Raw genomic sequence first — 13012 nt, forward strand, 5'->3', positions numbered from 1 at the left:
CACTTACCATCCTTCAAGCGGAGGAGCAGAGAGGAGTCCCCAGCCTCGCTGGAGAAATACGCATAGCCTTTGGAGTCCCAGAAGAGCTCGTCTTGTTTGCGCTGGAGCTGCACGGCCCACTCCAGCCAGCTCTGGTTCAGTGAGGCCTCATAAAGGTCGAAGAGAGCCTGGATCACAAAGACATAATCCTCCAGGAAGCCCTGAATGGGAACAGCACTGTGAAGACAACCAGGGAAGGGAGGGACAGAAGAACGTGAGATCCACCACGCCCGAACAGGTCTACAGTCCCTCTTAACACTGGAAGGCAGATGACCCCCACTCGGGAACACTGCCCCATAGAGTGGAGGTCTTCCTGAGCCCAGCTTGTGGTCGGCTTATGACCTGAAGGATATTGGGCCAGACGTTCAGCTAGTGCAGACTGACTTTACTGAAGCTAAGCCAGTTTACACCAGCTGAGGATCTGGCCCATTATTTGTAACCTGACACCCCCTTGCCGGCACATGGTCCCCAGCCATCTCCCACATGACTAGTAAAGTAACAACCCGGATACTGAAATCGATAAAAAGGGCCGGATCCTCTGACTTCACAAGGTCAGAGCCCCTCAACTCCCACTGAAATCAGTGAGAAAGGAGGGTGCTCAGCACCGCTGAGGATCAGGCCTTGTCTCCCAAAACGGATGCCCCAGTGCTGGGGAGGGTGAACGGAATACGGTTAGGGACCCATCTCCCTGGCATCACTTTTGTACTCCCAACCGCCCCCAAGCCCAGAGCCCTGCCAGGCAAATAACAGGTTCCACAAACACATGTGCCGCCCATCCCACACTGCAGTCCGTTGTTAGCCAGGCAAATAACCTGCCATTCAAATTGTCTTCATCCCTGTTGACACATGCCTAATTTGTGTTTGCCCAGGAGAGCGCAGTGGCAAGGAAGGAAGAAGCGAAGGGGGGGGGGGTGAGGGGTTCATCCGGATTGTGGAGCTACTGGCATCTGTTGTCACAGTTGTCCCATTGTTTCATCAGCACTGCTAGCAAATATTAAGAAAGTGCCCATGCAGCCGGCTCCCCCGCGCCTGGACTCCAAGGGGGAGTCGTGAGGGTCTCTGCAGGTACTACTTCTGCACCCACCTGCTGGTGTCCATGCTCCTCGCACGCGTGTACACCATACGCACTGACGTGTGCGGGTGTGCTCTGGGGCACGTGCACGTGTGTGTGTTCACGTCTGGGCCTGCCTCTGCCTACGTGCTCTGTATGTCTACACCCATGTGTCGCTCTGGAGGTGCATGTAACAAACACAGCAAGGCCTCCCAGACGCCAGCAGGGGTCGCCAGCGGGGTGATCTGTCACAAAAGCATGTGCCCCTCCTGCATAAGCGAAACTGGAACCTTTCGCCACCAGTGGGAGGCTGAGAGGGGCCAGCTCCCAGAGGGAGACATAGTCAAAGGCACAGCACACAGGCGTGGGAGGCTAGGGGGGTAGTGGGGGGTTAGCAGAAGCTGTTTGCAGCAGGCCCTTTGAGTGTTTCCCTCTGGGCAGCGATTAGCGCTGGCCCTTGATAAATGGAGCTTTGTTACTGATCCTGCCCAATCTCAATCTGTGCATACCTTGGCGCTCACTGTACTCAGCCCCAGCTGTCATTCCGCAGGCAGCAGGGGAAGGTGTTTTCGAGAGGTAAAGATAAGAAAGAGCTGGGAGAGGATTTAACCTTAATTCCTCTGAGCTCTCTTGGGAGTCCATCCACCCTGAGCTGAATTAATCTAACCTCAAGCACACACACGTGGGAAACAGACCTGCCCCGGGCTGCAGCAGCATCGCCCCATCTGCCTCTCCCCGCCCAGCCTGGCAATGCGGGGGTGGGAGGAGCACCAGACGGGCAGTGAGGGCAGTCCACGAGGGGCGTAGTCACGGCGACTCTTTGGCTGCCTGCAGGTTGGGCAGTGTGAGGGGCCCCAAGGGGAAGGCGGGACCTGCGAAGCGGGGGCTGTGAATGGGGTAGAGGGCACTCAAAGGGACGCAGAAAACCAGCTCCTCCCGGAAACCAGAGCCCAGACACCACAGCAATGGCCACCTTCGAAATGCAGCAGAATAGATGAGGCAGATTAAAGAGACAGACAGACTGATCGGACAGACAATCAGCCTCCTTAGTTCTATGCTGATACCCACCCACCGCCGCCACGCTGAGCGACTCCTCCCACACTCACCTCTGCTCCACCGAGCTGCCTTTGCCCCGGTAGCAGCTCCGCAGCAGCCTGCCGCTGCTGGCATCGAACAGGTGGCCTCGCAGGAAGTCAGCAGCCAGCCCGGCCCGGCCGACGTACTCCTCCTTGCCGAGGATCGCCCCGCTCTGAGCGAAGCCCGAGATCATCAGGCCTGCACGGGTCAGAGGGAGAGAACAGAGCCTCGCTCAGGGTGCAGCTGGGACCATGTACTGACCAGCGATCTCCACTCCTTTGTTTAAACAGCCCGCCTGGAGCTTCACTTTCCTGAGGTCGAAGCCGGGCTGAAAGCAGGACAGGCCCCAGCCCCTGACAACCAGTGTAAGCCACCGAGAACGTCACATCTCACCAGAGTGGCAGCTGCCAGGAAAAAAGCTCCGAAATGCCCTTTTGGTGGAATACGGAGTCTCTCCCATCTGCGGTAGCCCAGCCACGCCGTGCAGTCACGACAGACAAGCGCAGCAGCCACTCTGACTCCGGGAGAGCTCGCACGCAGCCTGATTCATTGGGAGGGAACGCCGGTCAGGACAGAGGTTACTACCTACCATGGGACACCTGGGTTTGTACCAGCGACAGACAGACACCTGGTCCCTCCACTCCCATGCCAGCTAGCAGTGTCAGTGCTGGCCATGGGCTCTGATCCTAGCCTGGGACTTGAACTCGTGACATCTCAGCCCCATGGTACCACACGGACACTTTTGACCGTTTACATGCGTTAAGGAGCCTTTACAAAGGTTGCCCTGAAAACCGGAGAAAGGTTCTGCTGCCCCCTGCTGGCAAATGGGAGAACCGTCTTGGCAAGCTTTAGACAAGGCCTCTTGGCTGCTTCTGTAGCCAGTGCATCTAGGGACGTGAGCCCAGCACTGGCTGAACGTCACTCCCAGTGAGTCGTGTGCACCTTTCACACCCAGCAACTCCCCTGAGCCTGAGGGACCCTTCTCACCGTTCCAGGACGCCAGCATCTTGGTGTCCAGATGTGGGCGCGGTCGGTGACCTCGGGCTTCGCAGAGCCGCTCTCTGCTCTTCACCAGCATTGTCTTGAGCTGTTCCAGGCCCAGCCCGAACCTGGCTGCTGTCAGCTCCAGGGAATACTGCACAATCAGCACGTTCTGCCCCCTCAGCTCCTGGTGCGGGTCCTGAAACGAGGAGCCAGGGGCATCACAGCTCCCGCCTCAGGGACCAGACGAGGCTGCACCCTCGGCCGAGCCTACACTCGTGCTCTCTAGGATGGCCTCCCATCACAAACTCAAGTGAGTGACTGCGTCCTACCCACAGGATGGCTCTCTCCAGGGACCCCTAGCTAGCAGTACCTCCCTCCCCAGACCCCAGCAGCCAGCACCACTCCCACCCAGTATCCCCAGCCGCCAGTGCGGCTTCCTCCCAATAACCACAGCTATCAATGACTAACAGCCAATATTTCCACGCGGTGTCTTCCCAGTATCCCCAGCTGCTAGAGTCACTTCCTCCCAGTACCCCCAGTTGCCATATATCATCCCCTCCCAGTATGGCTAACTGCCAATATCTCCATACGCCTTCCCAGAATCCCCCTGCCCATATAGCTACTTTGGAATCCTTCTCCCTTCGCTACACCTGTCTGCACAGTTCAGAGGCCAGTGTCCCCCATGTCCCTCTCTCCCTGCCTCCATTTGCCTCCCCATAGCCTCAGGTCCCCTCTCCCAGCTCACCTTCGCTGGGCTCACGTTCCCACTTTCCTTAATCCCATAGTGATGCATGAACACATCTGCCAGAGTCTTCCTCTCCGAGGCCCCCTCCACAGGCTCTGGAAGGAGGCGCCGTATTTCCTCTGCCGTCCACACGCAGAAGGCCCCTTCCCGCTTCTCTTTGGACTTGGCTGTCGGGTAGGAGTCTGCGTCCTCTGCGCTGTAGAACCCTCCAGCCTGAAACACACAGCAACACCATTAACACAGACGCACCGGCCGGTCAGAGCTGCCTCCCCCTCACCACACACGCGTTAGCGATGTACGATCAAGCCTCTGTGACTGATCTCCCTGGCCAATGGGCGGTGCTGCAGGGAACAGGGCAGAGAGGGATACTCCAGATATAGAGAAATCTCTACCCCAGCCAGCAGGAGGCGCTGCAGAAAACAGGGCAGAGCGGGATTCGCCAGACAGAGAGAAATCTCCGCCCCAGCCAGCAGAAGGTGCTGCAGGGAACAGGGCTGAGGGGTATACTCCGGATATAGAGAAATCTCTGCCCCAGCCAGCAGGAGGTGCTGCAGGGAACAGGGCTGAGGGGGATATGCCAGACAGAGAGAAATCTCCACCCCAGCCAGGAGGAGGTGCTGCAGGGAACAGGGCTGAGGGGGATACTCCAGGTGTAGTGTACTGATATATCAGTATAGTTAATAGGGCACTGGTCTGGGGATGCAAAAGATCTGGGTTCATTTAGTGGCTCAGCTTCTTGTCTGACCTTGGGCAAATCCCTAAATCTCCCCATGCCTCAGTTCCCCCTCTATAAAATGGGGATGGCACTTCCCTCCCTCCCAGGGTGTTGTGAGGCTAAAATCCATTACTGATTGTGAGGCCATCAGGTAAGACAGCCATGAGGACCACGGAAATACCTACATAGGTCAGGCATAGACCCGTCTCTGTCCCAGGCAGCAGGAAGCGCTGCAGAGGACAAGACAGAAGGAGACAGAACTGGCACAAACCAGTCTGTTACAGCCAACAGAGGTGGGGATACACTGGCACGAAGGAGCCTGGGCACCAGGAGCGAAGGCATGGCTTGGCTTCGTGTCAGTGACTTTGATCGCTGGCGAAGCACAGGAGCCGCCGGATGTCATGACAGCAATGAAGCAAGTGACTCCCGCACCCGAGCAAAGGCGCTGACTTACCCTGTCGCTCAGATCTCGGGAGACATAGAGCAGAACGTCCGCAGCAACATCTGCAAAGAATTCATCGCCAGAAATCTGTTAAAGACACAATGAGGATTCCATTCCAGTGATAACAAAGGGAGGAAAAGCGACACTAACGAGATTGATCAGGGGCTTCTGATTTAAAGAGCTCACGCAGGGAAACAGCAAATCTGCTGGTTTAAGGATTGCACACCCTGGACTGGATTGGAGGGTCGCCGTCACACCAGGGAAATCTGCTGGTGTCTGTGAGTTACCCCAGATCTACACCAGAGTTGCTGAGAGCAGACGTCCTTTGGACGCTTACACAAAGTCAAACTCAGAATGTCCCACCTGAAGCTCCACTCTTGCTTGTGTTTGAAACCTCAGCAGCAAAACCCTTTGGAGGCTAGCAGAGTGAAGGAGAAATCCCCGTCTGGCCAGAGGCCGGCAGAGTGTGGCCAGAGTCCCCGGCTTCAGACAAGCAGAGTTTCCTGGGATGATCTCAAGACAATAGATGGGCCAATAATTTTATCTGCTTCCATTGCAGGTGACAGGTAACCAGGATGCTCAGATCCATCCTACTTGGGGCCTACACTTAGACCCTGTATTGCTCTGGTATGGACACACAGCCTCTCTCTTGCTGATTTATACCCGCTGCTCTGGGAAGCAGGATCACAGTGCCGGGGGAGCCGACCTCCCAGTGGGATCCGTGTCCTCGCTCTGCCCTGTCCCCATGGGAAGGCATCTCCACAGGTGCTCAGCTGAGAGATCTTCCCACTTGTGCCGTGCTTTTGCCTGATGGCTCATAGGTTCGATAGCTTCCCTCTCACCCCTCTGTGTAATGGGGGTGGAGCCTCAACCTGCAGGCAGCTCATGACTGTCCGAAATGAGCTGCTTCTTGCTGAGATCAGACCTCTGCTCAGGGGCCAATTCTTCTGAGCCTTGATTCAGAGCCTTAAGTTAACACTAGGGCTAAGAGTTACAGTGGGCCTACCTGAAACGCCCTGGCATAGGCCACAGCTAGCTGCCCCTGATCATACAGCATCTTCTCAAAGTGAGGAACATGCCATCTCTGGTCGGTGGAGTAGCGATGGAATCCCTGCAGAGACAGAAATAGTACACATGCACCAGAGCCCAGCACCGTCCCTGGTCAGCAGTCTGATTATACCTCCAGGGTCTTCTTTCCAACAGAGAATACTTCATGCTACCCAAGCAAGGTGCCTCCAAGAGCCATCACTCCAGGCCATCAAACACCCAGCCCCCCTTACCTGAGCAATGTGATCATGAATCCCACCATAGGCCATCATCTTGAGAGTGTGCAGCACCATCTGCAAGGCCCGTGCGCCATCAGGGGATGCCCGGTGTAGGGTCCAGTATGTGAACAGGAAATTTAAATTGACTGCAAAACAATAACAAAGCCAAGCACCTGAGGTCAGTCCCATGCCCTGGGCTGCTCCCTTCTGCTGCGATGGCTCAGTTAGGAGACAATGGACTGACCTGGCGTAGGGAACTTTGGAAACTCTGAAAAGCCGCCATATTCCTCATCATATGATTCAGACAGCTGCTGGAAACACCTGGCCATCACCTCTGGAAAAGGTGGGGGCGAATCTTCCCCTTTGATGCCGATCTCAGCCCTTGCCAGCAGCGCTGACATAATCCTCTGGCTATTCTCCAAAAGGGCATTTTTGTTCTGCTTCCACTAGGAGGGAGACCATGAAAGAGCCGGAAGGTCAGTCTTGCCCCATCAGCTGCTCATGGCCTTTGTCCCCTCTTGATGAGGTTCCCTGTGTTAGTCAAATCCAGATTCTGTCTTCAGGCCCCAGTCCAGTTCTTTGGTCCAGCACCCAATGATTCCCCTCCCCAGATCAATTCTAATCAATCTCTAACCTATCCAGAGCTCTGCACCTCTTCCATATGCAGTCCACCAGTGGGTGTTTTTTCTCACTAACTGGCCCCTCTCTTGTCCCCACATCCAGTTCGTTTGTCCCCCAAACACACGTCCCCACTATCCCAACCCCAAATCCAATTTTCCCCATCAACCCTCCAAAACAATCAATCAGTGCTAACAGCGATGGCTAGTCCACTCCGCAGTCCCAGGTTTCTGTGCTGTACTTTTCTGATGAGGACCCAAAAACCCACCACAAAATCTCAGGCTGCAAAAATGCATACCTGATCAGCAATTCGGAGCAGCACTGTCCGAAAGCCGACTTGGTAAATTCCATCTTCAGGAGGGAAATACGTCCCACCTACGAAGGGTTTGAGGTCAGGAGTCAGCCACACACTCATTGGCCAGCCCCCTCCACTGCTGGTGGCCTGCAAGAAAAACCATGGATAAGTGATCATCTCTCGGCCACCCCTTGGTATCATAACGTGTGTATCTAACCCAGGGATGGTGGAGAGGTTCTCTCCACACCTCTTGTCATGCATGTCCCCTTTCTTGTCATCGTCCCACGTCAGACCCACCTCCTCACCTGCACAAAGGTCATGTAAACTTTATCCACATCTGGTCGCTCCTCACGATCCACTTTTATGCACACAAAGTTGTCGTTCAGAATCTTGCCGATCTCTTTGTTCTTGAAGGACTCCTGCTCCATCACGTGGCACCAGTGGCAGGTGGAATAGCCGACTGAAAACAAACACTGTCGATTAAAGAAAGGTTCCAAGCTGAATAGTGGGACAAATGTCCTACTAATGAAATCTATTCACTGTGGAATACTCTCCCAAGGGGATGCCCATTGAATGGGACAGTTACAAATCGGATTGGAGAGTAAACTTCAGGGAATGAACCTGCATTGGAGGAATGTAGGTTAAGTCACCCTGTCATTTCCATCTCTAACCCCTATGATTTTGCCCCACAGACTCTTGTAAACAAGAAGAAGCCCATTGGATAAGAACATAAGAACGGTCATACTGGGTCGGACCGAAGGTCCATCTTGCCCAGTATCCTGTCTTCCGACAGCGGCCAATGCCTGGTATTTCAGAGGGAATGAACCAAATAGGTAAACAGCAAGTGATCCATCCCGTCGCCCATTCCCAGCTTCTGGCAAACAGTGGCTAGGGATGCTTCAGAGCATGGATTTTGCCCAGTTTAAACTAGTGTTCATTTAAGGGCGAGTCTACATATGGGAATTAACCAGAATTGATAATGCTTAATCCACTTTGGAGGTGGATTAAGCAAAACCTGAAAACAGCACTCTTATTCTGGATTAAGTGTATCCACACAGAAAGGTATTCAGGAATAGCTACAGTCATTTAAATTCACATCCTATCTTATTCTGGAATAACCTCTGTGTAGACAAACCCTAAACCTGTCTGATCCTCTCATGCTGATACAAAGTACAAGGTTATCAGGCAATCTTCTCAAATGATCTCCAGTGCCATTCACACACCAGCTTGACACAAAGATGCATGGCCTATGGTGTAATTTACATAACCACGCATGGGAAAGCTCAGTGCATTTGCTCTTGGGTTACCTGACAGAAATATCAGCTTGTTTTCTTTCTTTGATTTATCAAAGGCTTCCTGGCCCCACGGATACCTGAGAGAAAAGAAAAAAAGGGGCTTCTGCCATGAGGGCTGCTGGGTTTTAGAATATATTTTACACTGGCTGAGGACCAGTTATAAGATGGGAGGCAATCAGTGTGCTCGTTGTGGATAATCAAGTCCTATTCTGGGTTCTGGACTGTAGCACACAGTCACCTCCTGCCCCACAAGGTTATCACAAATCTGAGCATACAGGATATGAAGGGAAGAACTCCACAGCCTCAGGGTAACACACGCACACACACACACAACTCCATAGCATCAGGGTGATACCCACCCCACACACACACATCAATGTCCCTAATGGAAAACTCTGGTTGTACATTTAAGCTAGTGGTGGGCAACCTGCGGCCCGGGGGCCAAAGGGTGCCCACCACGGATTTAAGCTGTGCTGCCATCCATCCCAGATCCCACACACCCTACCCAGCTTCACAATTGGTAAAATGAAAGGGAAGAGGGGAAGGCTCTCTCTCTCACCAGTCCACCGGATTGTGGGCATGCTGGAGGAGGTAGGGAGACTTCTCGTTAATCAGACGGTTGGTGTAACGATGGATGCTAGATCGGCTGCTTTTCCCTCCTGTGGCCATGGCTGGGCCCCCTCTCAGAAACACAGTCCTGTGACAAGGAACACAAAGGTTTGTTAGCATCACTCATCCCCGAAGACGAGTAAGACACCAAAGTCCCAAGAACTGCTAAGGACTGGATCAGCATATGGCCCAGGCTTCTTGAGATCCCTGTACACACCCGCACAGCCCGGCGTGATCCCCGGTGGGCTGGGGGCAGCAGTATGGTCAGTCTGTATCTGTGAACGCTGCCGGTTCCTCACTGCAAACCCAAGGCTGGAGTTGTGAGCTGTGACACTAATCTCTTGGGTTACCGCAGGGGTCTGGGTTGAGGTGACTTAGGCCCCGCCAGCACAAAGCTAGCTCAAGCACGCCCCCAGTGGGCAGGGGAAGGAGTGTTAATGCTGCCATTGTGATGCGGGAGCTGTGTCATAGCCCAGCTGAGAGCGGCTCCCACAGTCCCAGGTGCACAGCTGCAGCAGCGAAGGGTTGTGTCCTCCCCTCCAGCCAAATACCATCTCCTTAGCCATACTCCAGAAGGCTACCTGCTCAGCATGCACATGGCTCTTCTCCCTAGGGCCCCCAGCCCCCAATAGGTATGCTGCTCCTCTGAGCCCACTCCAAAACCCTTCCCCTTCTGGCCAACACAGACCATCCACTGGTATAAAGCTCAGAACTGCCACCTCATTCTGCTGCAGGTACCTGTACTCCAGTCCCACAGTATGGGAGTGCCTCACAACACCCCTGCGAGGAAGGGGACAGTTATCTTCCCCACTCTTCCAGCTGGGGAACCAAGGCACAGAAAGGCAAAGTGACTCGCCCTCAAGTCACACGCGGTGGGCGTAGGCAACTGAACCCAGGTCTCACAAGTCCCCAGCCAGTGCCCCAACCTGGACCACACACAACCTCCTAGCACCCCAAGGAAACTCAGCCCTCAGGATCCTCTGTGTTGAACCACTCCCCTCCTCCCCCGCAAACATCTCTCCTTTTACCTCCTAACTGTACCCGCAGACCTGAAAAGGCCTCACAGCCTCAGCCTTGCCTCGCTCCACAAGGAGACCAGCAACAGAGACTTTACATTTACGCAGCTCCAAAACATGCCAGATGCTCCACACACTGATCCAAAGACAAGGTCTCTCCTCGGAGTTCCCAACCTAAACAGGCTTGAAGCCAACAAAGGATAAGAAGTAACATACACAAGTAATTCAGTGTTCTGCATGGGGTCACCTTGTCTCTTGGGTCCCACACTTTTTGTGGGGCTCATCTTTTCTCACTCTCTTGCCATCATTTTGGAGGAGACCAAGGACCTCGTGGGCCTTGTGAATGGAGTAAACTCCTAAAACGGGACATGAAGGAGGAGGAGAGGATGCAGACAGGGTGGAGCAGGTCTGGAAGGAGATTCCAGGGGGGGATATGGGAGACAGAGCAAAGACAAGAACAAGAGAAGGAAATGAAGGGGAAGGTTAACTGCAAAGCTTGGGCCAAGAGAAGACAGACAGGTAGAGTAGACAAAAATACAGGGGATTAGTATGGAGCGATCCTGACGTTACACAGACTCTGGGATCAGCTCCAAAGACTGCAACCCACAAAAAAATCAATGCTGCATCAGACAGATGTACAGGCATCGGCACGGCATTGAACACCCTAACAGAGAGGAATGGGGCTCAGATTCAGGGACAGGCAGATGAGGCAGCTGATCTCTCCCTGGCCATTACCAATCAGAATGAGGATCAGTGGCAGGCTGAACAAACAGATAACTCCCAGGTGCAACACTGGGTCACATCTAGCTGTAGAGAACACTTACTCTCATACTGCGATGAACGGAATGCCTCAGTCCTAGGGATGGCCAAAGGGAAAAGGGATATAGTGGGGCCGGCGATTTTTCTTGACCAGCAGTAGGACAGATAGGGAACCTTATTGCAACCTCCACCCTTTCTGTTTGTTGAATCCCCCAGTTGCCTCTTGTCATGCACTTAACGTGTACAGTGTTTAGCACAATAGGCTGCCTAGGTGCTGCCAGATTCAGAATACAAATCATGCCTCATAATAACAGCAGCAGGGAGGACAATACTCCTGGGTGTGGCAGAAACTCTCTCTGGGCCAGACTAGGGGGAGCAAAGGGATCATGAACTGCCAGGGACAGAGACCACTGCCCCCCCAATGGATCAGCACCAATGACAGACAAGGGGATCCTATTGGGGCAGACAACATCTCTCTTGGATCAGTATCCTAGACAGGGAGTGGGTCAGACAGAACCACCCAAGTGTCAGGAGCAGCAAGAACACAGGGGGCTCCCACCAAAACACAGAACCACACATTCCCCCCAGCCTTTCTTCGGGGCCGGACCAAAGACAAGCCAGGGAATCTCACTGGGTCAGAGAACCACACGCCCCTTTAGAACAGCACCAGACCGAGGGGGGCGGATCCCATTGGGTCAGACCGAGCAGCCTCCAGCCCCCAATCCTGTGGGGGGGATCCCCCTGGGTCTGACAGAACCACCTCCCCCCCCTTTGGATCAGTCCCGGGAGGGCTGCTCCCTTCGGGGATCCGGCGGGGCTGTGACCATGTCAGCCGTGTCCCCGGCTTCCCGAGCCGGCCCCAATCCCTGGCCTGGCTCCGTTCGGGCTCCCTCCGGGCTCTGCCCCGGTACCTGCGAGTCCAGGCGGTTCGGCTCGCTCCGGCCCGGCGGGACAGCAGGCAGCAGCCGCGGCGCAGGAGGGGGGCGGAGATCATGGCCGCCGCCAGCGACCTCCTCCCGTGCTCGGGCTGCGGTGAGGCCGGCAGGGGGCGGCAGCGGCCGGCCAGAGCGCGGAGCGGCCGGACAGCCCCGGGCCCACGGGGAGGGATAGGCCTGCTGCGCCGGGGAGGAGGAGCCCTGCCGCGGCTAGGGCCTTCCGGCTGCCCGCACTCGGGGCTCGCCCTAGGGCTGAGTCCCCAGGGCCGGGGCGTCCCTGGCTCAGGCTCAAGGGGTGACCCTGGCTCTGGGAGTGACCCTGGCTCTGAGTCCCCAGGACGGGGGTGTCCCTGGCTCTGAGTCCCCAGGATGGGGTGACCCTGGCTCTGGGAGCGACCCTGGGGCTGAGTCCCCAGGACAGGGCTCCTGGGACATTAGGCGTCAAATACGGGACTGGTGATCATCCTGCACTGCACACACAGTCAGAGTCCCCACCAGTATTGTCAACACCATGTATTCAAAAAGCATGAGTCAGGACTCCCCAAATCAGGAGACTGAAAACAATAATAAAACTGGGGGCTCTTTATTCACCTCCTGGGCTTTGAACCTTTAAGGGGGGGGGTCACATTTTCCAGTTTTTCTCTGCAACCATGAGAGAGAGAGAGAAACATCCATTTTTCAAGAATGAACGCTGAGATTCATGTGACTCCGGGAGCTGGGGCTTTCAGAGAAATGCCAAATATCATGAGAGTTGGCGATAATCCAGAACGACTACTCTAGCCCCCACCTCTGCCCACCTGAGTGGGGAAAAGGTGTGTCCTAATCACATGCTAGCTAACATGAGGTAACTAACATCAGGTGAACGCCTAGGGAAGACAAGGCAGTCTATAGTTTTCACACCTTAACAACTCAAAGTAAACACTGGGGGAGCATGGGTCTATCACCACCTGGTAATGTGTTAACACTACAACTGCCTTGTCTTCCTAGGATTTTACCTCGTATTAGTTAACTCTTGTGAGCTAGCACGAGGTAAGTTCACACCTTTTTTTCCTGGGTAAAAAAGGCCACGCTATCCCCAATAGGATTTTTTCCCCCTTTTCCTCTACCCTTCCCCAAGTCGCTAGTGTCTCTGTGCCTTTATGCTGGTGGTTGTGGCCAAAAAGAGCT

General features: G+C 54.6%; 1 protein-coding gene across 1 annotated transcript in view; it reads right to left on the reverse strand.

The window, feature by feature from the left end:
• The window catches only part of SPATA20 (spermatogenesis associated 20), a 28936-nt gene extending 16998 nt beyond the window's left edge, over window positions 1-11938 (reverse strand). Inside the window, exons 1-13 of the mRNA XM_074972184.1 lie at window positions 11822-11938; window positions 9086-9223; window positions 8539-8603; window positions 7537-7691; window positions 7235-7378; window positions 6563-6764; window positions 6334-6464; window positions 6060-6164; window positions 5066-5140; window positions 3897-4109; window positions 3155-3347; window positions 2197-2365; window positions 8-216 (exon numbers count right to left, since the gene is read on the reverse strand). Of these exons, the coding sequence (XP_074828285.1) occupies window positions 8-216; window positions 2197-2365; window positions 3155-3347; window positions 3897-4109; window positions 5066-5140; window positions 6060-6164; window positions 6334-6464; window positions 6563-6764; window positions 7235-7378; window positions 7537-7691; window positions 8539-8603; window positions 9086-9223; window positions 11822-11904 (1882 nt within the window). The 5' untranslated portion in view covers window positions 11905-11938. The remainder of the gene's footprint in view (window positions 1-7; window positions 217-2196; window positions 2366-3154; window positions 3348-3896; window positions 4110-5065; window positions 5141-6059; window positions 6165-6333; window positions 6465-6562; window positions 6765-7234; window positions 7379-7536; window positions 7692-8538; window positions 8604-9085; window positions 9224-11821) is intronic.
• Between the last annotated feature and the right edge of the window lie 1074 nt (window positions 11939-13012).

This window comes from Natator depressus, chromosome 14 (assembly GCF_965152275.1).
Source record: "Natator depressus isolate rNatDep1 chromosome 14, rNatDep2.hap1, whole genome shotgun sequence".
Lineage (NCBI taxonomy): Eukaryota > Metazoa > Chordata > Testudines > Cheloniidae > Natator > Natator depressus.